Genomic DNA, 23,750 nt, shown 5'->3' on the forward strand with positions numbered 1-23,750 from the left:
GGCTACCCCCAAGCACCTATACGTACTTATATTGCCAGTGCGCTCCCAGCGCGACGGATGATCCACGCAGATGGTCCTGCAGTGTGTCAAACATCCTGACACTCATGTGAGGATACTGAGGAATCCGGTCGGCAATTGTCCAACCAGCCTCCGCAAAAGCAAAACCGGTCGGTAATTGCCCAACCATCTCCGAGGAGCAAAGAAGGCGCATCATAAGAACAGCACCCACTGCTCGCGCGCCTCGGAAGAAGCTGCCCCAAAAGAAATACGCAGCACTCCGAGCCCTCCATCATCTGCCGATGTATAAGTAGGGGTTACACATGAAATACCAGCAAGACATACCCAATATCTCTCAGCGGTCGTCCGAGTCTGCCAGGTGCGATAGCACTCGGTGAGATTTCGACAGCAGCTGCGGTACTTGTATACTGGGAAAACAATTGTAGTTGCGCGGTGCAGAGTTGAACATAGCAGCCTTGGTGCACCCTTACTTAGCAGTGGGAAGAGGCAACGTAGTAATAGTATGGCCAAAGGATGGCAGTCAATAAGTAGAGCACGAGCCATGCGATCAAAAAGGCCACACGTGGCTATATTTAGGCGCGCTAGCTCGACAACTTCTTGGGCGCGTCTCCGGCCCGGGCCCACAAGGCTCGACCGCCACTTCTCACTGCAACTCGTACTCTCTCGTACTGCTGCGAACCATGCGCGAATACCAGAAAGCGACAGATCGTGGAGTGCCGATTTTGAGGCGTCGCACGAGTATGGTCAACGAGTTGCCGCAATTGCTACTCTACCAGGGTCATAAGGTTTACAAGCGAGTTGGGCGCGCCGCACATCCCACCCAAGTAGATGCCTTCGCTGCCAACGAAGGTCGCAAAAAGCGCACTTCGTCTATTCTGACGCTCCGGGGACTTTCGTGAGTTCGGCCCACATTGACAGTTCCGAAGTAACAGCGCTGACAGGGTGCTGCAGCAGTTCGACCGTAACTGACCGTGTGTGTGCGGCCAGGGGGACGAAGATGGCGTACCACACGTACGAGCGTGCCGCCCTCAATTTTCCGTCGTGCGTGCGAGCCGATCACCACGGAGGCTATCCACAACGGCGCCCACGGTGCCCAGGCTGAACTGTTGGTAACAGACTTCCCGCCCTATCTGGGTGTTCATCTTCGGCATGAGTGACTCGAGTCATTCAAACGGATGTTGCGGCGGCACGCCATGCAATAGCGCAGCTCATCATGATGTTTCTTCATGCGGTATAAGAAGCGCGACACAAAGAGGGACGACCCTCGCTCTCATCGCATACCTCGAGCAACTCGGGTCCTTCCCTTTCGTCGACCTGACTGACCATGTTGTGTATGATGCTTACCGTCGTTGTTGCGTACGCCGCATCCACCCTCGCAGTGGATCCTCTGGGTCTTATCTTCCCGTAAGCATCTGGCACTCCCCGTTCACCAACCCTATAGCTTATCGCATACATTTCTAGGACAAAGAACGCTGAACAGTGCGTGCCGACACTCGTTGGATGGGAAGGCGGTCAGGGTAAGTGTATGCATTCGGCCTCCGTCCAATTCTCGTCGTTGATCCATCCTCATGTCAACGTGATTGAAGGACCATTCACCTTGGTATGCCCTCTGTCGCTTGTGTCCTTCTGAAAGGCGTGCTAACTTGGTATACTTACCTCAACAGGGGTGAGTCGCAGCTCTAATGCAGACCGCATACTCCTTCCTTACTCATGCTGCTTTGGCGTCCATTCATATGTAGGTTCCAGACCGGCGAAGAGCGCAAGACGGTCGAGCTGTTCCCCAACATCCCTGCCAGCACGACCAGCTTCCTCTGGCAGACGAATATCCCCCAGGGTATGCGATGCCTTCTACTGCACTGCATCTGTGTGTACGGACTGCGACTGATACCGCGATATAGACACGATATGGGCCTTCTCGCTCAACGATTCTTCCGGCCAGTTCACTGACAGCCCTCTGTTCTTCATTGAACCCGGCAGTAAGTCCAACTCACGTGCGCTGAAACGTAGTGCGGATGCTGATACATCAATCGTGTGGCAGCGGACGACTGTGTGCTCCTCCAAGTTTGAACAGATCGTACTTCGTCGAATATAGACACGTATTCGCACACCAACTGTACAGGGGGTACCTGCTTAAAAACTATTTCGTGCACATGTTTGACTTCGAAACCAACCGCACGCATGTACGTCAACCCCGAGACGGGCGCGCATATCCCACTCTGCAAGCGGTGCCGCGCGGAATGCACCACCCGGTATGCGCCCCTCTCGTTCCATACGCTAGATGGTGCGCGACGCTCTCTGCACGCCGTAGGTTTCCTTGCACTGATGCATCACATCCGCGCGCAGAGATCTCCCGGCGCGAAGACCTCGAGTCCCTCCTCTACGCCCTCCTCGAGTTCTACCACGGCCGCCTGCCATGGCAGGGCCTCCCCGAGCCGAAGTGGACATCCAAGACCGCGCTCGCCCGCGACATGAAGATCACCGCGCCCTTCCACGCCCTCCTCGCGCGCTCGGCCCCCGAGTTCGCAGCGTACCACGCGCACGTCGCGGGCCTACAGTATGGCGCGCAGCCGGACTACGCGCTGCTACCAGTGCGCGGGCTGTTCCGCGAGCGGATGCGCACGAAGGGGTGGGCATTCGATGGAAACTTCGACTGGATGGACGCGGCAGGGCTCGAAAAAGGAACGCTGCTCCCCGAGGAGTACGTGCTCAGCTTGGACTTGGGGGAAGAGAAGGAGTGGAACCCGCACTATATGTGATCAATGGCGAGCGTGTGGACGACGCTCGCCCAATTAACAATGTGCGCGCGGTGGGGCTCGCAATTGTGGCTTTTGACCATACATGGGTGTTAGTGATTGTGGCGCTTTGCTTAGGCTCTGGCTTCCGGGAGCGGGGCTAAGTAGTTGCCGGCTAGTTTTTGAAAACCGCGAACAATGCGAAAGAGATGGCACCACATGTACAATGAACGCCCGATCGACGCCCGGTCTTTCAGATACACCAGGACAAATAAGACACCACATATCCGCGGCTGCCTTTGGATCGCCGGCGGTTGTGCTACTCCTCTGTGGACCTACAATGTGGCTACAGAAAGATGCCGCCGCATCTGCGTTCCGCGAGCAGTGCATGATGTTAGTCCTCCCGTTCCGCCACTGTATGGACCACGGGCGCTAATGACGCCCTCTACCAAACTTCGACTCACTCTTGCCTACTAGTGCGTTTCGACGCTTGTAACCCGGGCTTCACGCAAGTCGCACATCAGAACATACAGAAAACACATCCTAGCATTCATATTCAGCGACTGCGTGTTCATCATACATGCCATGCAAAGAGCCGAGAGTCTGTCGTATATACGTGACCACCGCAGCAGCAGCAGCAGCCGCGAGGGAAGGGAAGCGGAACCATACAGCATCATACACAGGGACGAGGTCCGAGTCCGAGAACGTCTAGCGGAGCCGCGCCGCTCCCGCACACACCCGCCACCCACCACCACCGCAGCAACACATACCAGCAGAGGACAACGCCAGTCCTCCCCGCCCCACCCACCCCTACATCGAGCACGTCTCCGCTACCAGCCGCGAACCACCGCGCCTCCGCGCGCCGACCACCCGACACCGACCATCTCGGAAACGTTCGCCCGCATATCGTGACCGCGTTTGCATGTTGAGAGGAGAGAGAAGGCATGGAGACCGTCGAGGACGACGATCGGGGCGGCATATGGGGGAGTAGTGATGCAAGCGACAAAGCGGACGAGGGACGATTGCGGTGTTGCACAGTGCGATGAGATGAGCGAACAGGAAATGCGCTGTTGATACATTGCGATTGCGGCGTGCGAGACGAGGGAAATGACGACGGCGGTGTATGTTGTACAGATGTGCGTGGTGGGGGCGGCGGCGATACAAGATTGCTTGGATTGCGGGGTCCGGGGACGGTGGCGACAGAGAACAAGACTGAGCACAAAGCGACGAGCGGGAGTGCGAGAATAGAGGAACGCCGAGGACGGTGGACAGCGAACCGGACCGGAATCGAGGTCGGGGCGGGGGAAAGAACTGGAGACACAATTTCACATTTCTATGTTGTCGATATATGAGACAGACAATGGACAGATCAGGCAACGAGCGTCGGGGAGGGAGGGTGTGGAGTGGCCGTGCAGCGAGGGGGAAGGCGCGCAGGCAATGGAAGCGGAGCACTGGGGGTCGCCGACGTATGTACAAGAAGGAACGTCGCCGCGGGCCTAAACACGCAGACGACGGTGTCGACGACAGCCAGAGGTGGTAGGGATATCAAGGGGTCGCCAGCGTGGTTGGGTATGCAGTGCGAGTATACACATGCGAAGCTGTACGCATCATCTTCGTCAGTTGGAGCCCCCGGCGAGATGGACGAAGACACTCACAAGCAAAGCCAACAACGTACACCGACCCCTAAAACCGTTGAACCACAGCGTCGGAAAGGGGAAAGAGAACAGGGGGAGGGGTCGGAGAGGTGAAGAGCGACGTAGACAATATAGCAGCAAATATTATAGTAAGTGTCAGCCGCTGCCACGGGGATACCGCGACAGTCAGCCGCCAACGTAGATACTAGTGCACAAGTGAAAAATGCGAACGAGGTTGGCGATGATGACGGAGATGTGATATTGATACACTGTGCGGCAACACGCCAAGAGGTAGAACGCGACGCATGAGAATGGTGCGGGTGGGGGGAAAGTGGTAGTGGAGAATGAAGTAAAAATGGGCGTACAGAATTCGTAAAAGGGCCGTGAACGGGCGGGGGAACACAACGGACATATCTCTAACGCCGGAGAAGTGGAAAAGGGCGCCAGGCTACAGTACGATACGGAGAAGAAAGGAATAAACACGACCAATAAGAATGTCCCAAAACCCAAGAGGAGACGGGGAACGACCAGTCAAGAAGGGAAAGATGTACTAGCCCTGGGCGAACCCACTGCGATCGTCCCACCGTTACGACCCAGGGGGAGAGATATAAATACGCAGATCGGCCCTCCAGCCGACCATATAGCCGTAGCCAGGTTTTCTTGATGTATGCGATTTTGCGGATGGGCTGGTCTATATCGCCTGTTGTACAACCCCGGGGGTGCGCCTATGAATGTCGGCGGCCTTCCGGGTAGAGCAGAGTGGCGGAGGAGGGAAGAGAGGAGATGCGATGCGGGGGGAGATGCGAAAGCATGCACTTGATGTTGTACTGACACAATTGCGTTGACGACCGGGTCGGGACGAGATAGAATATACACGGAAGAGTTGGTGGGCTGTTCCTGCCATCCACGACGAGGTCGCGAAGGGAAGCAACCAAACGCCACGGCGATGGGGTATGAATGCCAGCGCCGATGGCTGACCCAGCGAGGGGAGGGTATCTAGACGATGAGAGTGCGCGGGTGTCCTTGACGAGGTAGCCGGTAGACGGGGATGCCGGGGGGATGCGAGAGTCGAGTGTAAAGCCCAGAAGAACCAGAGCCCGGAGATTGCCAGAGAAGCCGATGGGGGATAAAACGAAGACGACGTCGAAGTAATAATGATATCGAAAATAATGTGACGACCAGCGCGCCTCTACCGCGGAGTGCGGCGGAGGATTTGGGGGGATAGCGTGGCGGGTAGAGTGACATTAGGCGGTCGACGCAGGCTTCAAATGGCGTATGTTTATCGTATCAGCGACAAGTAGGCGGCGTCTCAGGATCCTGATTAGTGCGGGCTATATTATTCGTCAGCACCGTTGAAAATCGGAGAGACCGAACGACTGACCTTTACTCTGCGAGTTCTATGATGCTATAATACAATTACACCGCGAACGAGGGCGCGGGGAGATCATCGGGGCTGGGGGAGTTTTGGAAAACCGAGCCTGCGAAATAGCCAGCGACAGCAACGGGGGCAGACGACGAAGTGTGACGGTCAGCGAGGGATCCAGCGGGAGAACTTCCACCGAAGGGGTCGGTGACATGTCCGCGGTGCCGGGGGATCGCCACCGGGGTGCGGTGGTGCGCGGGCAACGTGTCAAAGAGGTCGGACGTCGAAGAAGATGGCGACTCCTCGTCGGTGGACATGGCGAAAACGCCCTCGCTGGGGACCCGGCGGTGGTTGCGGCGACGCTGAGCAGGGGTCGGCGTCGAACACGGGCTCTGGCCAACGAAGGGGAATCCGGACATCGACGCGAGCGGCGCCGTGCGGGGAGCGTCACCAAAAAAACCCTGCTGCCACGTAACCTTGGCGGGCACCGTCGAAACCTCACGGATGGGAGTCGTCGGCGGGGTGATGTCGCTGTCGTCACCGAAGTCGGAGGAGTCGTCGCAAATAGGGAACGACGTCACCCGCGTCATCGTCATGTCAGTGCTCGCACGACGAGCTGGCGGGCGGATGTTGGACAAGAAAGCCGGCTGCAAAGGCGCGGCATTCTCACCGCTGCGAGGAGCGCGAGCGGGCCTTTCCCTGCGGCGGGACGCCAACTTGGGGGTAGGGGAGTCCAGCATCTGGGCGGTAACCTGACGGCGGCGGGCCAACTTGCCTGACGGCTGGGAAGTCAACTTCGGAGGGGAGGCGAATGCCTTGGAGTCTGCCTTCTGGGATTGGGCGGGAATGCTGTCGGTAGCAAAAAGGTCGGTCAACGAGGTCGGGACGTCGGGCTTTCCACGAGGGACCTCAGCTCGGGGAGCGGAAGACGCCTGAGGAGGCGTGGGTATCCTGGTTGGGGACGGTTGGTGAGCGTGTCGCCGCGCGGCGGCATCGGAAGGGGATACAGAAGTGACCCTACGTCGCAAGGAACAGCTCGACGGTGAGTCGACGGGCGCTAAACAGCTAAGTCAGACGTAGGACTGACCTGCGGTGGGCATCCTTGAGCTGCTTGTTCTGCTTGCGCCCTCGAGTGGACTTGTCTCCAGCGGGGGAAGACTGATCAGCCTTCGCGGGGGAGGTCGTAGGGGCCTTGGACGCCTCAACGGATGCAGCCTGAGCATGGATAGGCTGGGGAGACCGTTGCTGCTTCTTGGGGGACGCACGGGGTGCTCGCGGCTGGGCCTGTAGTTGCTGAGGCCGCGGGCATGACTGAGCAGGTTTGGCGATGTTGAGGACGCCGGGGGTGTGCGAGGGCCGTACGACGACGGGGGCCGATGGGTGTCGAGAGTGCGTAGGACGCAACGCTGGCGGGGTGAACATTGTTGGTGGCTTCTGTACAGCGATCATTGTGTTAGTCGAGGGGGGGTAGGGGGGAGAATGGTGGGCGGAATGGCGGCGAGGGGCGCGGCGACGGGGGAGACGGGAGACGGGATGGAAAACGAGGCGTCGAGAGAAAAGGGGAGGTTCGTATAAGCGGTGCGCGGGCGGCCTGCAGTCTTTTACTCGCCTCCATTGGGATAAGCTTTGAACTCCGCATGGCAGCCAGCGAAGTGAGCCACTTCGGTCCATCTCGGAGATCCACCCCGCGCCAGATACGGACATCAAGCTTCTGCCGGCCCCTGCGGTTGTGTCTTGTTTGGCCATGGTAACGCTCCCTCCTGTAACGCCTTTAACCATATCCGGCGAACCATTGGCCACAGTGTTCTGTGTAATCCTGTTGGACCAAGTAAGATGCCACAAAACTTTACGGTCAAACGACTTTCAAAGTCGAATACTTTTCTTTGCGAAACGAACCGCTATCTCGCTGGCACGGTGGCTGACAAGATGGCCCCATGCAAAGAAGGCACGGTGAAAATTGCTCGCCGCCCACGTCAGCGTTACATCTGGGTAACGCCGGCATCGGGAGAAACCGCAGAACTCGCACGGGGATGGCTGACTAAGCGGGCGGCTAGACGCTCCAAAGTGTATGGACGAGGCGGCGCGTGCGTAGCTGGTGCCCTTTCCATCGAGAAGCCGTCTGTTCGTGCAAGCGACTCCGCGATTCTGATGCGAGCCTGGCCCGTGCGCCGTCCAGGACGCGCGGGCCAGGCGCGTCCGACCGAAAACACACAGCCTCCGCATTCAATCAGCCCACGAGGCCTCCCCACAAACGCAGGTCCCACCATCCGCGCTCTCGAGACGATCGGGCCCTCTCCGCCGTCCTATCTGTCCCTCCTGCCCTCTCTTCCGCCTCCGACTTCCGCGCATCCGCGTTTGCGAGGACACACGCACCCTCCTGTTCGCCCCAGATCCGCCGCCGAGGCCCGAGCTGCATTGATGTCAGCCGGAGCCTCATCTGACGGCGTGGCATCAGACATCTGTCGGCAACCGTCCAGGAACGTCCTCCGTCGCGGAGGCCTGCCCCGCCATCAATATTTCATATCCCGAGCAGCGAGCCTCCATCGTCCATCCGCATACGACTCGCAGTGGGCGGTGCATCTGTCTGGAGACGCAGAACAGAGCTGCACGACAACAACCGTATACTGAACACGCCCATCAAGCCCCGCATGCGTCACTCGACATCCTGATGCCTGACACTGCACCCTTCCGCGCCTCTGTCTCTCTGGTCGCTCCGGATACCGAGATCTCCCATCTCTCGCTCTCTCCTTGCGGATCCCACTCAGCCCCGTTGCGGGGTAGGATCATGCGACTGTTGTTGCCCCGAGTCCCGATCCGCTCGCCGTCCAGTTGTGTACGTACGTTTGTAACGGAATGCGTCGAACAACAAACACGCCTGTTTCTTGCTCGCGCCTCGCAGCACGCACACAACGCGTGCATACTCGCCGGTTCTCACGTCTGTCGTCCTCATTGTCCCTATCGCCTCGCACTGGCAGGAAGAATAACGTCCCAAGTGCCCAGATCCGCTTACGCAGAAGCAGAAGCACCCTTCGCGTTCCTCATTGTTCGTGAACGACAACAGACCACTTGCGTGCAGCAACCGTCTTCCCATCTCAGCCGTCGCCGCTTCAACACAACCCCGTGCACAGTCGCACCTAAGGCTACATACCGCTATCGCAACGCCCTCGCGCCATATCGCCCAAAACATACGCCCAAGAACGCACCCACGGAAGCCCCGCCGGCTCGTCCGCCCCAGGTCCGGTCTCCGCCCACAAGCTATGCATTGAGTTCACATCCCGCGCCCGCCATCCGAGCCCCAGCCTGCCCAGCTGACAGGGCGTATCCGGCCGGTGCCTTCTGCCTTCGATATCTGAACCTTGCAAGGCGAGCGGAGCGCCCGCCGTCGCACGCTCGCCCCCATATCGCGCTAGCCCCTGCGAGCTCCTCAGACAGGTCCGGCTCCCGATCTCCAGCTGCTAGCGGTAGCCGCCCCCTATCGGGCTGCGTCTGATGACTTTGACATGCCACTGCGGGCCATGGAAGACATGGACCCAGGGGACTAAGACTTGGCCCTGGCTCTCTCGCTATCTGGCCTGTGTGCTGGGGCTGCGATAGCGCGAGCTGGCCGTGGCCCGTGCACGGTGCAGGTCGGAGTGAGAAGCGCAGCAGGCGTACGTGCATGTCTCGGAGCCTGCCATGGTCCGCGAGGACGTTGCGTCCTGCGCGCTGGCCACGGCGTCCGTACGCCCACGACGCCACTAGGTTTCAGAGTACACCCCGCACAGGGTTTGCACAGGATGAATGGTATAGACGACAGAAGATGCGTATAGCACGCCGCCGGCGCCGCTCTTCCCCGCAAACATACGCACATCCATCCAGAATTGTACGACGTCGACGACGCCAGGGCCCGAAGGCAGAAGGCTGATGGCAATGCCCCGTCCTCGTGCGCCGCCGTGCACTGGCCCCATCATCGCATTCGCACTGGCAGACCGGGAAAGCATGTCCTCGTGAGCCCGCACCGCATCCCACGCCATCTATCACAGGCAGTCAGCTGGCCCCCTCCCTGCTTCGAATCCCCGCGCCAGCGCCAGAGCGTGGCACCGCGCTATACATACCTGCGTGCGGGCGTAAGACAGGCTCCCCCCGCTCGAGCTCCTTTGTGTGCTGCGCGGGGCGAAGATCAGATACGCCCGGTGTGCAGTCTATTCTGCTGCCCATTCCTCGGTTGCCACCGCGGCGCGGGGGATCATGGGGACGGCGTCGAGGGCGTTCGTTGCCGTCGGGAACTCGAAGCCCGCCACTGCACCCATGATCTGGAGTGTTCGCGCGCTAGCTTGATACTCTGAAGCTAGCCCGCCGCACCAGTGAACTTTGCGCTCTTTCTCGGCTTCGGTGCTTCACAGAACGCGCTGCGGCCCCTATGCGTGTCGTGTGAGCTCGCCACAACGCCCCCCGTACTCGATCGCGAGGTTGCCTTAATTGCCGCGCCGCCGGTGCTCATGAGAGAGCCCGTGCGCTTCGAGGCGCAGGACATGAAGATCTGCGCGCCGCTCTGAGCGACGGTGACGTCCGCGCGCATCTCGACCGCTCTCATCGCTATTGTCCCCGTAGGCGGTGCGCAGTCTGGGTGCTGCCTCGCAGTATGGCCACGTCTGCGGTCTGCGGTCTACGACGGATTGCGATTTCGCCATGGCGGCTGACTACGGACATGTCGTTGCGACGTCCGCCACCTGGGTTCTTGTGCTCGACATCTATGCCCACTGTCAGCCCGCTTCGTCGGCCCAGCATGGCGATGGAAGAACACCGTGTCAGCCCCAAACGCCTCGTGCATCCGAACTCACAATTATCGGGATCTTCGCCGGCGTGTTCATGTCAGGCTCCGGCGCAACGCGCGATCGCGAAGCCTCTTCATTGACGGGGATGTGGCTGGCACTGTACGCGAAGTGCACCCATACGGAAGTTCGCGCAGTCTCCTGAATACCTCCGCGACCCGGGGTGCAACTTGGCGCGCACGGTCCAGTGACCACGCATGCAATGGGCACTTTGTGTTGCTTCGACTGCACAGTGAGTCGGAACAGTCGCCACTTCGCCGTGGTCTTCCGCCGCTGGGGCCGTGCGCAGCCGCTTCCTCCCCCGCGCGACGTGTCTACATCTGGTGGAGCGGGCCTGCGCCCGAGCTCCAAGAAGTACCGTCGCAGAGGATGCGTGGCGCGCTGAGGAGCTGCTGTTCCGTGAGGATACTTGTGCTATCGATGCCTGAAATTAGTCCATGCTGCGGGATGGGTGTGGCGCGCTCGAGGGGCGGGATCATCACCTCATGCACTTGGACGTCCATGGGGTGAAACAACTGTAGTAGCAGCATGTTGAGCTGAAGGGGCGAACGCAGCTCCCACTATGTCCGGTCAGGATGACGTCGTGTGGCGGAGGAGGCTGAGCACGGTCGTCCCGAGCCGGGTCACGTCCGTCACAGAGAGGGGCAGGCACGGCCGGGCGGCGGCTGTCGGCGGCAGCGGCTTACCACCAGACTCACACCCAGTCCTCTGCTTGCGAGGACGTTCGAGGGCATTCGAGCTCCGCCAACACTGCCCGGAGAACGGCGCGGGACGGCGGGCCTAAGCTTCCGACCCGGTAGTTCAGCACCGCCTCCGCCGGGGAAGAGCAGAAGCAAAAACATACGTACAAGTTCGCGAGCTGCAATATAGTCTTCATGGAGAACCTGTTCAGAGATTTAGCCGTGAATGTTCTATATAGCTCAGGGAGATTACAAGAATGAGGGGAAGCTGAACACAAGAAGTCTAGGATAGCTAACAAATCGTAGGTAGAACGCGAGAAACATACGTTACAGAACTCCCCGGGTCGCAACGACGATTGGGCACAACAGAGAACACGCGCAGGGAACGGGCGGCTGGAGACGGGAAAGCAAAGCAATCGAATTACATTCCTACGTTTGAACAACAGTCCAGTCCGCACGGCTCTCGCCAGAAGTGCTCGCCCGCCCCTCCACGCGATGACCGACAGGATTATGCGGCAAGGAGCATTTTCCTCGGGTCCTCGAGGTAGTCGCGGATCTTGACTGTCAGCCGCAGAAGTGAAGGTCAGCCGCTTAGCACTCATAACGGATAGTGTCGCGGAAGACGCACCGAGGAACGTGACTGCTTCCCGCCCGTCGAGGAGGCGGTGGTCGTACGTGAGTGCAACAACCATGATCGGGCGGATGACAATCTGGCCGTTGACCACCACAGGGCGCTCCTTGATCGCGTGCATGCCTGCGAGAGGGAGTGTTGTCAGCCACCGCGTTTGATCGAGGATGTTAGTTAGAGCCGCAGCCGCCAACCGCAGTGACGATCGCGGGGCGCGCGGGGAGCACCGCATGCCGGCAGTGGGCTGCGGCTCCGACATAGGTGGATACAGGGGGATAGACGTGGTCACTTACCGAGAACGGCGGCTTGCGGGAGGTTGATGATCGGCGTGCCGTATAGCGAGCCGAAGACACCGCCGTTGGAGCTACCACGCTGTGAGCACAAGAATCGGAATGAACAGATCGGGACATGCTTACATGGTGAAGCTGCCGCCCGACATGTCCTCCAGAGTGAGCTTCCCATCACGCGCCTACGCGGGCTCAGTAAATGGGAAGACGTGAAGTGTTCACATACGCACCTTCTTGCCAAGCGCCGCAATCTCCTTCTCAATGTCCACGAAGCTCATCGACTCCGCGTTCCGCACAACAGGGGTGACCAAGCCTTTCGGCGTAGCCACCGCGACGCTGAGGTCGACGTAGTCGCGGTACACGATCTCGTCGCCCTCGATCGACGCGTTCGCGGCCGGGATCTCCTTCAGGGCGAGACACGACGCCTTCGCGAAGGCGCTCATGAAGCCGAGCTTGACGTCGTGCTCCTTCAGCACCTCGTCCTTGTACTTCTTGCGCATCTCCATCACGCTCGACATGTCGATCTCGTTGAACGTCGTCAGCGACGCCGCCGCGTTCTGCGACTCCTTCAGGCGCTCCGCGATGCGCAGGCGCATCCGGCTCATCTTCACGCGCGTCTCGTTCCGGCTCCCGGGCACGCGCGGGGCGGGCGCGGGCTGCTCCTTCGCCTCCTTCTTCGGCGCGGGCGCGGGCTTCGACGTCTCCTTGACCTCTTTCTTCGCGGTGCCCTCCTGCACGCCGGCGTCGTCGGGTTTGCGGATCTGCTCGGGCGAGGGTGCGGGCGGGGGAGGTGTGCCTTTCTCGACCTGCTGGTCTTTAGGCTCTGAGGAGTCCTTCACCTCCTCGGACTTCTGCTCCTTCGGCGCGGGAGCCTCGCCAGCTGCTCCGGGCTCGAAGCGGAACAGGTCCTGGCCGACGCTGACGGTGTCCTCCTCGCTTGCCAAGAGTTCGGTGATACGGCCAGCGGCCGGTGCGTTGACAGAGACGTCAATCTGTGATGCCACAACGCCTGCTTAAGTGGTCGCATCTAAACGTTCGAGCTGGGCCACGCACCTTGTCGGTCTCGATGGTCGCAACCTCCTCATCTGCCTCGACGGCGTCACCGGGCTGCTTGAGCCATGACTTGAGCGTGCCCTCCGAGATAGACTCGGCCATCTGGGGGACCTTCACGGTCTCGGCTGCAAGGCGAATTTGACGTCACTCCCACTCCCCGGTTTCCTAGCATGCAGGCGAAGGTGAATCACGAACCTTGGAGGAGGTTCGTCGAGTGGAATTTCGCGCGCTGCGTGTACGTGCTGGCGACCTTCCTGCGGCCTCTTCAGCACGGGTCGGGAGCCAATCAGGTCTTGGACGTATGCGCACCAGCCTTTCGACATTACAGCGGCCTCGGCGCGGCTGGCAGCGAGAGCACGCCCGCGCGCAATAAGAATAATTCGTCTTGACAACATATTAGGGACAGAATAGGGTGGTGCGAGGAGGGGGGCGGCGACGTTGAGGCCGGCGAGGAGGGAGGTGGGTGTTGGAGAGAGGCCGCCAGCGACGCGACGCAAAGACATCATCACCACCCGTTTAGGCGCCCATCACCGAACAAATCCGACGCGCTCGCCGCGCTCCTGGCCGCGCGCCAATACCGTCGCTGCGATTATTCGGACTTTCGTCGCTGCACCGACGGCGAGCTCGACCCTTCTGTCATCTTCTCCACGCTGAGCCGTTTGCGCGTCCGCCCGTCGACCGATCTTCCGTCTCTTGGCCGCTGAGCGTATGCTGGGCTGTCGTGTGTTCCCGGGAACTTTGGTGCAAGCGTCTGGCGTGGACGGTCGCGCTCGGCCACCGTGGCTGGCTATGTGAGGGAGAAAATAGCAGTGAGTACTTAAGTACCAGAGCGAACGCGTTTGTTATGTCTTTACGCGGTCATTAGTCCATGCCTCGCGTTGGCACGCTGACTCGCCTTTACGGTTGCAGATTTACTTGTGTCCCGTCGGGCGATAGGCACCCCATTGTAGCGCGCCGCAGACTGCAGCTGATGAAGTGTTCTTGTCTGGTATCAGGCTTCCTAGTAACATGGACTGTCATCGTTGCTGCCCAATAACCTGGCGAAAGCCTTTCCAACGCCCCGTCGACCCACGATGAAGTTAGATTCAAGCGACATAGGCTAAGACAACCCAGCCCACAGTCCGAGTCGGAACTTTTATGTGCACATAGCGAGGGTAATGTCCTCGGGATTCCCTCGAATTTGCCCTCGAAATGCCTTCGCCTAGCCTCGGATCGCTTGACCCTCCCATCGCTCACCTGAGAGAGGACGAACACTCCTCGCGAGGCCTCTTGATGATTCCTTCCACCGCGGGAGGTATCTTCCATATCATCCGACAATCATTTAACAGGTCATCGAGAAGCTCTCGGCACAGAGCTGCAGCCATTCCTACTTTACCAGGCGGAAACAAGATTCTGACCTCGGGAGGGAAAAGGCCGGTCTCGCACGGATATGTCGCATTCTTCCGCATGAGCGGACTGTCCTAGCTGGTGCCTTGGATCTCGCAACGTGCAAAACCTCAAGGTGGCAAAGTTCATACAGAGCCTCCCGTGTAACAACAGTAAGATCGTCCCACAGTTACGCCTGGTCTCATCACACCTGCTGACACCTGCGCCCTGTCTCACAGTAGCTCGCCAGTGCCATCCGAATGTGTACAACCGGGCCCGAGAACACCAACACACCGACCCTCCAGTGGCCGTTCGGCTAGTCCCTGAAGCGATAGCCTACTCTGCCGGTCCGACCCACACCAGGCCTCTGCACGGATGGTGGTCCCGTATCTGCGTCTCGACATCCTGGTGGCTCCCTCCAGGCCCGCCACAGTCTCATGCACCCTCGATCGTGTCTCGCAACCTGCAGGTCGTGGTGGAAGACGTAACGACGCCACGGGGCTTATCTCGCACGAGGCCATCGGCCCTCTCGGCCTGTCTGCTGGTCCACGGATGGAGGGCAACGCCTTGCGGCACCATCCGCGCTTCTCTCTGTTGTGGGAACGACCAGCCGAGGGCCCTTCGCAGTTTGGGCCCCGGGTGTATGCGCGTCTGCCTCTGCGCCCGTAGTGGTTTATTTGTTCGTGCGTGCATTTGAGTTTGGCCGGTGATCATGGTTCATCAGGCGCTCATATTGTGGACGCCTGCAGAGGCGGCACCATTTATGGTCACTCGGGATTCCCAGTTCTCCACAGTACTACTGAGTCGTTTTGTGCTTCGCGCCGTGAATTTTCAAGCACGTGTGGACAGCATGACAGCCGCCCACTCTCACCTTGACAGTCGACTTGCGAGGTTGCATAGGCGCCCGAGCCGTACCAGTACAAATGCATTCTGCAGTTCTTCGACAGCTCGGAGGTTATGCTCCGCAAGTGGAGAAGTTCCATGGGTAAAGCGTCCGTTCTGTGACACTTTCGCATGCATCTGACTGACGTGTATTTCAAACAGGAACTCACCCAAATCTTCCTACTTATTGGCGCTTAACTCGCCGACGTCGTACAAACACTCGCAACAGCATAGGAGGGTCGCTTGCTATGTCTGCATAGATTTGCAGATTTCCAGGTCGGTCCTTTAGAGGGTTTCCGCCTCGCAGCTGCATCTCGGAACAGGTACCAAGCCCGCAAGTGATCGAGGACGCACGTGTCTCAACTTCACGGCGACTCTCCACGGTGGCCAGCGGATCCCCCACTAGTTCTCAAATTCATCCACCCACGTTTCATGCCCATAGCCGAGCATGTCAGTGTCGTCGCTTGTTCTGCTCTCATCCGTGCTCACGTTTCGCCGCTACTCGTTCTCCAGTGCGATGCGCGCGCATCTCCCAACATCGAACGTGTACTGCGGGCGCCCACGCGCGCGTTCTCGAGGGCCTTCAAATTTCCCTCGGGTGGTCAAGAGACACCTGCAGGGCTCTGCAGAGCTGTCTTATCGCTGAGATCGCTCTCGGGACTCCGACGCATGCACCTCGGCTGGCGCGCGCGCGCGCGAGGGAGCGCGGTTGCGCCTTGTACGTCTATGGAAGAGTCGGGTGGAGAACCTGCAAGGATGGGGCCGATTGTTTCGCCGACAGGCAGGCTCTTATAGCGATAAATATGCAGAGACGGTGATCCGTAAGCACTCTTCCACTTCTCTCCTTGAACACCCCGCTCAGGCAAACATGTTCGACCTCCCTGTACAGGCGCATGCGGCCCTCCGGCAGCATGTCCTGCTCTACGGCGGCCTGTGCACTGTTCTTGCTGTATCTATCTTATTCCACCGACAACTGCGGCCGTACTGGAGGTTCTTCTACGCCTGTTTCCTCAAGCCCGTCGACCATGGCAACGCAGCGGACGTGAAGGCGCTCACCGGGCAGCAACGCGCCCTCGAAGGTTTCTACCGGACACAGGCAGAAGTGTATGACGCTACTAGGGGGCTGCTCCTTCGCGGCCGGGAGGATATGCTGCAGCTCGCCGCTGCACAGCTCAAGCACCGCATGGACGCGCAGTCCGGGAAGCCTATATGGGTTGATGTATGTACGCACACCCTTTCGCACTCAACTAGCACTCACAGCTACCGTAATAGGTTGGCGGCGGTACCGGATACAACATCGAGAAGATGAATGACTTCGTACCAGTCTGCGACTTCTTCTCGGCCGTTTATTTGGTCGACCTTAGCCCGTCGCTGTGCGCCGTCTCCCGGCAGCGGTTTGCTAGGCTGGGATGGAAGAACGTGCACGTCGTGTGCGAGGACGCCCGTACCTTCGTGCTCGACAAGTCCGAAGATGTGCTGGATACGGCGGAGTACGGGGCCCCGGGCAGCAAGCACCGCGTCAAAGCAGATTTTGTCACCATGTCATACTCACTCAGCATGATCCCCGAGTGCGTCCGATCCTTCTTCATTTTGCCCTGATCGGGTTATGAAACATCCTCTTAGCTTCTACTCCGTGATTGACTCCATCGCCGACCTCCTCGCGCCCCACGGCCTCATCTCCTGCATCGACTTTTACGTGCAGTCCGCGAAGAGCTACAACCTCCGCAACTTCACTGGCGGGCACCACTCCCGGCACGTCAACTGGTTCTCGCGTCTCTTCTGGCGCGCCTGGTTCCGCCTCGATCGGGTGCACCTCGACGAGGGCCGCCGTGACTACCTCGAGCACCGGTTCGGCACCATCCTCAATGCCAACGAACGCAACTACTCCCTCGGCGCCATCCCGTATTACATCTGGCTGGGCTGCCAACGGTCCGCGACGTCCTCCGCAGCAGCGCAACGCATCGACGCCCTCGCAACCGAAAGCCCATACCTCTCTCCGGTGCACTACGTCGAGAAACGCGACGAGGCCGCCACCGCCGCAGCACGCGCCACCCGCACTCAGCTGCGCTCCAAAGGCTTCGAGGCCGCGATCCTCAACCTCGCCGCGAACGTCCCCCTCCCCGCCACCTTTTACCAGAACCAGCGCTGGCGTCTCTACTACGACGAGGCGCTCCCGAAGCACACCCAGTTCGGGGACGACTACATCTACGCGTTCGCATGGGAGGACCCCGCGGAGGACCAACGGCTTCTCGGGATTGGGGCAGACGACGTCGTGTTTGCGATCACCTCCGCGGGCGACAACGTGCTCGCGTACGCGCTGCAGCGCCCGCGCTCTATCCACGCCGTCGACCTCAACCCCGCGCAGAACCACCTGCTCGAGCTCAAGCTTGCCGCCTTCGCCGCCGCGCTCCCGCATGCCGATCTCTGGGCGCTCTTCGGCACTGGGCGTCATGCGGACTTCCGCGCGCTCTTGCTCGAGAAGCTCGCCCCGCACCTCTCGTCGCGCGCGTTCCAGTTCTGGCTCGACAATTCTGGGGCGTTCGGGTCGCGCGGCGGGCTGTACGAGACGGGCGGGACGCGCATCGCGGTGAAGCTCTCGAAGTGGCTCTTCCGCGTGCTCGGGCTTCGGGGCGCGGTGCGCCAACTTTGCGATGCCCCGACGCTGCGTGCACAACGGGCCATCTGGCGGACCCGTTTGCGCCCGGTTGTGTTGAGCCGTTGGTTGAGCCGGTTCGTCGTCGCGAACGAGCAGTTCCTGTGGCGCGCGCTGGGCGTGCCGCCGAACCAGCGCGACATGATCTACGAAGACGCAGTGGCGGCAGCCGCTGCACGCGGAGGCGCGTTTGCGCCGAAGGACGCGATGTGGCAGTATGTCGTGGATACGCTGGACCCGGTCGTGGAGAACACGCTGCTCAGGGATAGCAACTACTTTTACCGCCTGTGCCTCATGGGACAGTATTCTGAGGAGTGAGTGCATATGTTTCGACGTGGAGAGTAGATATGCTGACCACGATGAGCAGCTGTCATCCGGCATACCTCTCGAAAGAGGCCCATGCGACCCTCTCGCAACCGGGCGCTTTCGACGGGCTGCGCGTGCACACAGATGAGTTCGTGGAGGTCCTTGCTCGCATCCGTCCTGAGAGTGTCACCGTCTCTGTGGTTAGTACATCCTACTCCGGATTCTCGCATGCCCCGAAAGGCTAACGCGCGAGCAGATCATGGACCATATGGACTGGTTTGATCCCGAGGGTACTCAAGCCGCTGAGGTATGTTACGGTTTCGAAGATCTCTACTGCATATTTCTGACTTGCGAACTACAGGAAATCCGCGCCCTGAACAAGGCAATGAAGCTCGGTGGACGTGTCCTGCTGCGCAGCGCCGGGCTCAAGCCGTGGTACATCTCTGCGTTCTCTGCTCAGGGTTTTAAGTGCGAGCGCGTCGCCGCGCGCACTTCTGGGAAGTGCATCGATAGGTAAACCTCGGCGCTCTTCTCGTTACGCACCCACGATGGCTCACTGGCTGCGGCAGGGTGAACATGTACGCATCGACGTGGATCTGCACGAAGGTCGGTATCGATCCTTCGGCTCTCGCTGACGGAGAGCTGTCGGTCGCCGCTGTGGACGACGGAAATGTCGAGGATAGCTTGGATTCTGAGGTGGTAGAGAGTCTGGAGCTGTGATGAGTGTCTGTGTGGATATGAACTCTTCGTTCGAACTCATGTTTGTTTATTCTGATTTTGTGTAGACTCTAGATTGTGCGAATAGAGATGTGCTTGGTATACCCTTGCGGAGTCAGTAGGTGCTTGGAGTCGCGTACTTGGATCGAGTACAACCGCCCGCGTTACGGTTCCATGACGTCATGAGCCTCCTTATAAGTGCCCACCTTGTCCGCACCGTCTGTTCATTCTCCCCCTCGACGTCGTATCTACCATCGTATGCTCACCCGTCTCGACGTCAAACCACCGCACGAAACATTCTTTGACGCTACCTCACACACTCCATTGTCATGAGCTTCAATAGCAGAGCCCCTGGCCGTAATCTCGTGCGTAGTAGGAACGCGCCGACACCTTCTGCGGGTTTGCTCACCTCTCCGCCGTCCTACCAGGCCATCGTGACCGTGGTCGGCACAGTCGCCACCCTCGGATACATGTACGTCGCCGGGAAGCAGACAAAGAGAGAGGAGGGCCCGGCATCAATTTACAGTGAGTTCTCTCGCTCGCCCTTCTTCCACGACCGTTCTGACCCAGAAAACACAGACCAGTCGAAAGGTCTGCAGAGCCAGACCAGCGACGCAAGATTGGATTCCTCTGGTGTGAGGGAGACGGTCTCAGGGGACAGGAAGCCCTGAGCAGACCCGCTGTATCGCTCATGTAAAACAACTCGATGATGCCTGTATCATAGCTGACTTACTTTGTATCACATTGTACGAGTTTCGTAGGCTCCATACTTACATGAATCGTTTGCACAAGTGAAGAGGTCTGACTCGGAGGTACCAATCAAGCGCGCTGAGTGTTCGCAAGAATATGATTGGCTCCCCAGGTGGCGAGTGACGAGCGCTTATGCAAATAATGGCTTGGCAGGCTGCACTCATCCTTCGCAAGACTCCGCCACGAAGCTTTTGCCAGTACATGCTGGAACCGCCGTCGAAAGCTCACCAGGTAGTGGGTCATGGTGTCTTGCTATTTCACCCCTGGTTCTGCGCCCCTCCCAAGGTATTTCTAGCCGCTGCAACCGATCGATAAGCCCGGGGCCTTTGTCCCATTGAAGAGACGTTGGCAAGCTGCACACGGCCGCCATGTTGAATTTTCGTCCGACCGTCAGTCCTCCTACGTAAGTAGGAGATGTGTACAGTGGGCTATAACAGACGTGTCATTTGAGATCGCTGTCATCCAAGTGATATATGCAGGTGCGTCTCATCGTACACCGATGCCGATTGCCAATCAATCGTTTGGTTCAAACTCGTATGTGGACAGTCAAGTCGGATGACAACCGACCGTTGGCAACGGGACCACGAGAGCGTTCTCCACCTACTCCGAGGATATGTCAGCGTTTGCAGCGTTGAATCGGCTACCACCTCACCTGCATCTTCCTTACTAGCCGTTGCCAGTGCAAGAAGGACCATTCGCCCTGCTTCCAGCAGCACAGTTTATACAACTCGCCCACCGTGTACTACGGCAGGCACTGCTTTCCCTGCAGGCTGCAGATCGTCGCTTGCACACATTGCACCCACCCCCGACCGGCCCGGACGCGCCTGTTCTGATTTCGATATTCCCCGCACTTTCTTCATCCGCTCGCACCTCCACGCGTCCGCTTTGATCGACATGACGCATTCCTTCTGCGTCCTCATCGACGGACACGGCTTCGCACCGCGCCCCGTTCCCCACGCGCATGGGACCGGGCCTCTCCGTATGGCTAATGGAGGGCCCGGACTACCGCGTATGGTATCTAGGGCAGCTTCTCCTCCGCGGCAGCCGTTCCCATGATGCGCCTTCTTTGCTCCTCGGAGGCTGCCTGGGCAGTTGCCGACCGCACTCCTCGCATAGATGTCAGATTGCATGACATAGGGCAATCTGCGGGGAAGATCTGTCGCTTTGGGAGCGCAGTATAAGTACGTATACGTGCATGGGACTCGCCATAGTGTCGGCTACTCCTCTTCGACTTCGACTCGGCAACTTGGGACTGAACAGTACACGAAGTTAGCAAGCACCTGGGAACCACTTCGGAGCTGCGCATCGCAAGGATGGTTTCTCTGCTACAGGCCGTGCTCGTATGCAGCGCGACGTGGGTTCTGTGGAAGCTTTTCCGTAGGCTTACGGTGAAGAGCGACCTTGACAACTTGCCTGGTCCGCCGTCGCCCTCTTTCCTCTATGGTATGTCAATTACTCTCCGGATCTTGCTTCAAGAACGTGCCCTTATTCGATTTCACTGCACAGGAAACCTCAAGCAATTGTATAGCAGACAGAGCTTCAAGTTTCACCAGAGTCTGGGCGAGACGTATGGCCCGGTCGTAGGGATGCATGGCAAGTTCGGTGTACGTGACGATAGAGGAGACGACTGCAATTATCACTAACGCGAATTCTACTTCAGAGCAACGTACTGTACACCTTCGACCCCAAGGCGATGCACCATATCGTCATCAAGGACCAGGATGTCTTCCAGGAGTCGACCTGGTTCACCAGGTGAGTTCGGCCTCGGCGGTGTGCATGATGCATGATGTTCACTGCACCATCGGACAGAACGGTTTACCACTTGTTCGGTCTCGGTCTTCTCGCAACGCTTGGTACGCGACTCCGTGCTACACGCGCGCACGGGCAATTTTGACTGAATGAGGGTACAGGCGACCACCACCGCAAGCAGCGCAAGATGCTCAACCCCGTCTTCTCGATCAACCACATGCGCCACATGACACCGCTCTTCTACGACGTCTCGCACAAGGTCCGTCTTAACCTTCCCATCCTCCCACCCATCTCCGCCTAGGCTTCTCTTCTCTTCTCCCGCCACTCTCCGCTCCGTCTTAATTAACGGCAAACGCTCACCACACCTCCCGGGCGCAGCTCCGCACCGCGATCGAGTCGCGCGTGAGCAAGGCTGGCGCAGGTGCGAACGAGGTCGACATGGTCGGCTGGATGGGCCGCACCGCGCTCGAGCTCATGGGCCAGGCGGGGCTCGGGTACTCGTTCGACCCGCTCGTCGCGGACGCCGCGGATGAGTACGGCGAGGCGATCAAGAAGCTCATGTGCGTCTCTCCCCTTATCCTTGCGTCAGTATGCAGATATTAACGGAACGAACGCCCCAGCCCGACGCTGGCCCAGATGCACGGAATGCAGCAGTACCTGCCGCTCTTTGAGGCGATTGTGCCCGCGGGCTGGCGGCGTGCCGTCGCGGAGCGCATCCCTGTGCGCTCATTGAGGAACATGATCCAGATTGTGGACACGCTGCGCACACGTTCGTCGGCGATCTTTGCGGAGAAGAAGCGTGCGTTGCTCGCGGGCGACGAGGCGCTGAAGCAGCAGGTCGGCGAGGGCAAGGACCTCATGAGCATTTTACGTGGGTCCTTTCGTTCGGCGCTGGGGCATGGGGCGTGGGTCGCTGATGAGGCCAACAGTGAAGGCGAATATGGAGGCAAGCGAGGAGGACAAGATGCCGGAGGATGAGCTCGTCGGGCAGATGTCGTATGTTATTTATTTCTTGCGCTCGTCTCCCATAGTCGAGTTACTGACAAGCTTTTGTTATCAGCACCCTGACATTCGCAGCGATGGACACCACCTCGAACGCGTTGTCTCTCACCATGTGGCGCCTCGCGCAGAACCCCGCCGTACAGGACAAGCTGCGCCAGGAGATTTTCGAGGCGCAGGAGGCCAGCGGAGGCGGCGACATCGGATACGACGACCTGGTTGCTCTGCCCTACCTCGACGCCATATGCCGGGAGACCCTCCGAGTGTGAGTGTGCGCAAACATCTTTCACGAAATTGCTTGCTGATTACGAACCATTATGCTAGTCACGTCCCTGCGCCTTTCCGGTTCCGCGAGTGCGTATCCTCCACCAGTTGACCCATTACAGCCGTTGATATAACCTGGTTGCAGAGCAAGACAGGACATTGTCCTCCCGCTCTCCGAGCCCGTGCGCGGAAAGGACGGCCGGATGATGCACGAGCTCCACATCCCGAAGGACACGTCCGTCTTCGTCGGCATCAACGCGTCGAACACGAACACTGCGCTCTGGGGTCCGGACGCCTATGAGTGGAAACCCGAGCGCTGGCTGGAGCCGCTCCCGGATGCGGTACTCGACGCGAAGATCCCTGGGGTGTACGCTAACCTGTAAGCTTGCGTCTCAATAGCTCAGCTAGAGGAAATGCTGAGAGTACCTGGGCTAGGATGACGTTCTGGGGCGGTGGTCGCGCGTGCATGTAAGCCCTTGCATCGACTTCGTACTATATTCAATAGCTGATGAATATACCCCCACAGCGGCTTCAAGTTCTCGCAGCTTGAAATGAGTCAGTCGTGAACCCTGCCTCGTTCTGGGTCTGTAAATACTGACCGCGTTACAGAGGTCGTCCTGGCGGTGCTCATTTCGAGCTTCAAGTTCGAGCTCACGGACAAGCGCATCTACTGGAACATGGCCGGCGTGCAGTACCCCTCCGCAGACCCGCGCGGCGAGCGGCCGGAGCTTCCGATGAAGGTCCAGTTGGTGAAACGCGACGCTATGCGGATTTGAGCACGGCCAACGTGTACGTATTTGTGTGCCTTTTGCTGAATGTTTCTGCATCGTCTACTGACTTGAGCTGCATAGGTGGAAGA

At 59.2% G+C, this 23,750-nt stretch overlaps 7 protein-coding genes across 7 annotated transcripts; 5 read left to right on the forward strand and 2 right to left on the reverse strand.

Moving 5' to 3' along the window:
• Positions 1 to 1,342: 1,342 nt before the first annotated feature.
• TRAVEDRAFT_51096 (uncharacterized protein) lies at positions 1,343 to 2,085 on the forward strand (the record flags this gene model as incomplete). The annotated part of the gene is made up of 5 exons (XM_008043801.1): positions 1,343 to 1,422; positions 1,480 to 1,497; positions 1,758 to 1,852; positions 1,917 to 1,994; positions 2,057 to 2,085. 5 exons carry the CDS (start codon positions 1,343 to 1,345, stop codon positions 2,083 to 2,085), a joined length of 300 nt encoding a protein of 99 aa, XP_008041992.1.
• Positions 2,086 to 2,190: 105 nt separating this feature from the next.
• Positions 2,191 to 2,774, forward strand: TRAVEDRAFT_131150 (uncharacterized protein; the record flags this gene model as incomplete). Its single annotated transcript, XM_008044079.1, has 2 exons — positions 2,191 to 2,299; positions 2,362 to 2,774. Coding segments are annotated over 2 exons (522 nt in total), but the record flags the coding sequence as incomplete, so codon positions are not given.
• A 513-nt stretch (positions 2,775 to 3,287) lies between these two features.
• On the reverse strand, positions 3,288 to 7,297 carry TRAVEDRAFT_60306 (uncharacterized protein). The gene is made up of 4 exons (XM_008044080.1): positions 6,835 to 7,297; positions 5,766 to 6,764; positions 4,406 to 5,715; positions 3,288 to 4,348 (listed from the first exon to the last, which is right to left on the reverse strand). Exons 1-2 carry the CDS (start codon positions 7,194 to 7,196, stop codon positions 5,801 to 5,803), a joined length of 1,326 nt encoding a protein of 441 aa, XP_008042271.1. The 5' UTR covers positions 7,197 to 7,297; the 3' UTR covers positions 3,288 to 4,348; positions 4,406 to 5,715; positions 5,766 to 5,800.
• A 4,162-nt stretch (positions 7,298 to 11,459) lies between these two features.
• On the reverse strand, positions 11,460 to 13,661 carry TRAVEDRAFT_30906 (dihydrolipoamide succinyltransferase). The gene is made up of 8 exons (XM_008043611.1): positions 13,516 to 13,661; positions 13,402 to 13,460; positions 13,207 to 13,331; positions 12,384 to 13,145; positions 12,283 to 12,335; positions 12,160 to 12,230; positions 11,867 to 11,992; positions 11,460 to 11,799 (listed from the first exon to the last, which is right to left on the reverse strand). Exons 1-8 carry the CDS (start codon positions 13,527 to 13,529, stop codon positions 11,747 to 11,749), a joined length of 1,263 nt encoding a protein of 420 aa, XP_008041802.1. The 5' UTR covers positions 13,530 to 13,661; the 3' UTR covers positions 11,460 to 11,746.
• Positions 13,662 to 16,321: 2,660 nt separating this feature from the next.
• On the forward strand, positions 16,322 to 19,132 carry TRAVEDRAFT_39383 (uncharacterized protein; the record flags this gene model as incomplete). Its single annotated transcript, XM_008043662.1, has 8 exons — positions 16,322 to 16,386; positions 16,444 to 16,672; positions 16,726 to 17,021; positions 17,077 to 18,420; positions 18,474 to 18,612; positions 18,669 to 18,719; positions 18,774 to 18,925; positions 18,982 to 19,132. 8 exons carry the CDS (start codon positions 16,322 to 16,324, stop codon positions 19,130 to 19,132), a joined length of 2,427 nt encoding a protein of 808 aa, XP_008041853.1.
• A 326-nt stretch (positions 19,133 to 19,458) lies between these two features.
• On the forward strand, positions 19,459 to 19,800 carry TRAVEDRAFT_51101 (uncharacterized protein; the record flags this gene model as incomplete). The annotated part of the gene is made up of 3 exons (XM_008043802.1): positions 19,459 to 19,494; positions 19,558 to 19,654; positions 19,709 to 19,800. 3 exons carry the CDS (start codon positions 19,459 to 19,461, stop codon positions 19,798 to 19,800), a joined length of 225 nt encoding a protein of 74 aa, XP_008041993.1.
• Positions 19,801 to 21,192: 1,392 nt separating this feature from the next.
• TRAVEDRAFT_131483 (cytochrome P450) lies at positions 21,193 to 23,667 on the forward strand (the record flags this gene model as incomplete). Its single annotated transcript, XM_008044081.1, has 14 exons — positions 21,193 to 21,322; positions 21,386 to 21,483; positions 21,540 to 21,631; positions 21,689 to 21,732; positions 21,790 to 21,887; positions 22,007 to 22,188; positions 22,249 to 22,499; positions 22,558 to 22,624; positions 22,689 to 22,892; positions 22,952 to 22,981; positions 23,037 to 23,270; positions 23,327 to 23,359; positions 23,418 to 23,446; positions 23,501 to 23,667. 14 exons carry the CDS (start codon positions 21,193 to 21,195, stop codon positions 23,665 to 23,667), a joined length of 1,659 nt encoding a protein of 552 aa, XP_008042272.1.
• Positions 23,668 to 23,750: the final 83 nt, after the last annotated feature.

The sequence above is a fragment of the Trametes versicolor genome, assembly GCF_000271585.1.
Source record: "Trametes versicolor FP-101664 SS1 unplaced genomic scaffold TRAVEscaffold_10, whole genome shotgun sequence".
Taxonomy (NCBI): domain Eukaryota; kingdom Fungi; phylum Basidiomycota; class Agaricomycetes; order Polyporales; family Polyporaceae; genus Trametes; species Trametes versicolor.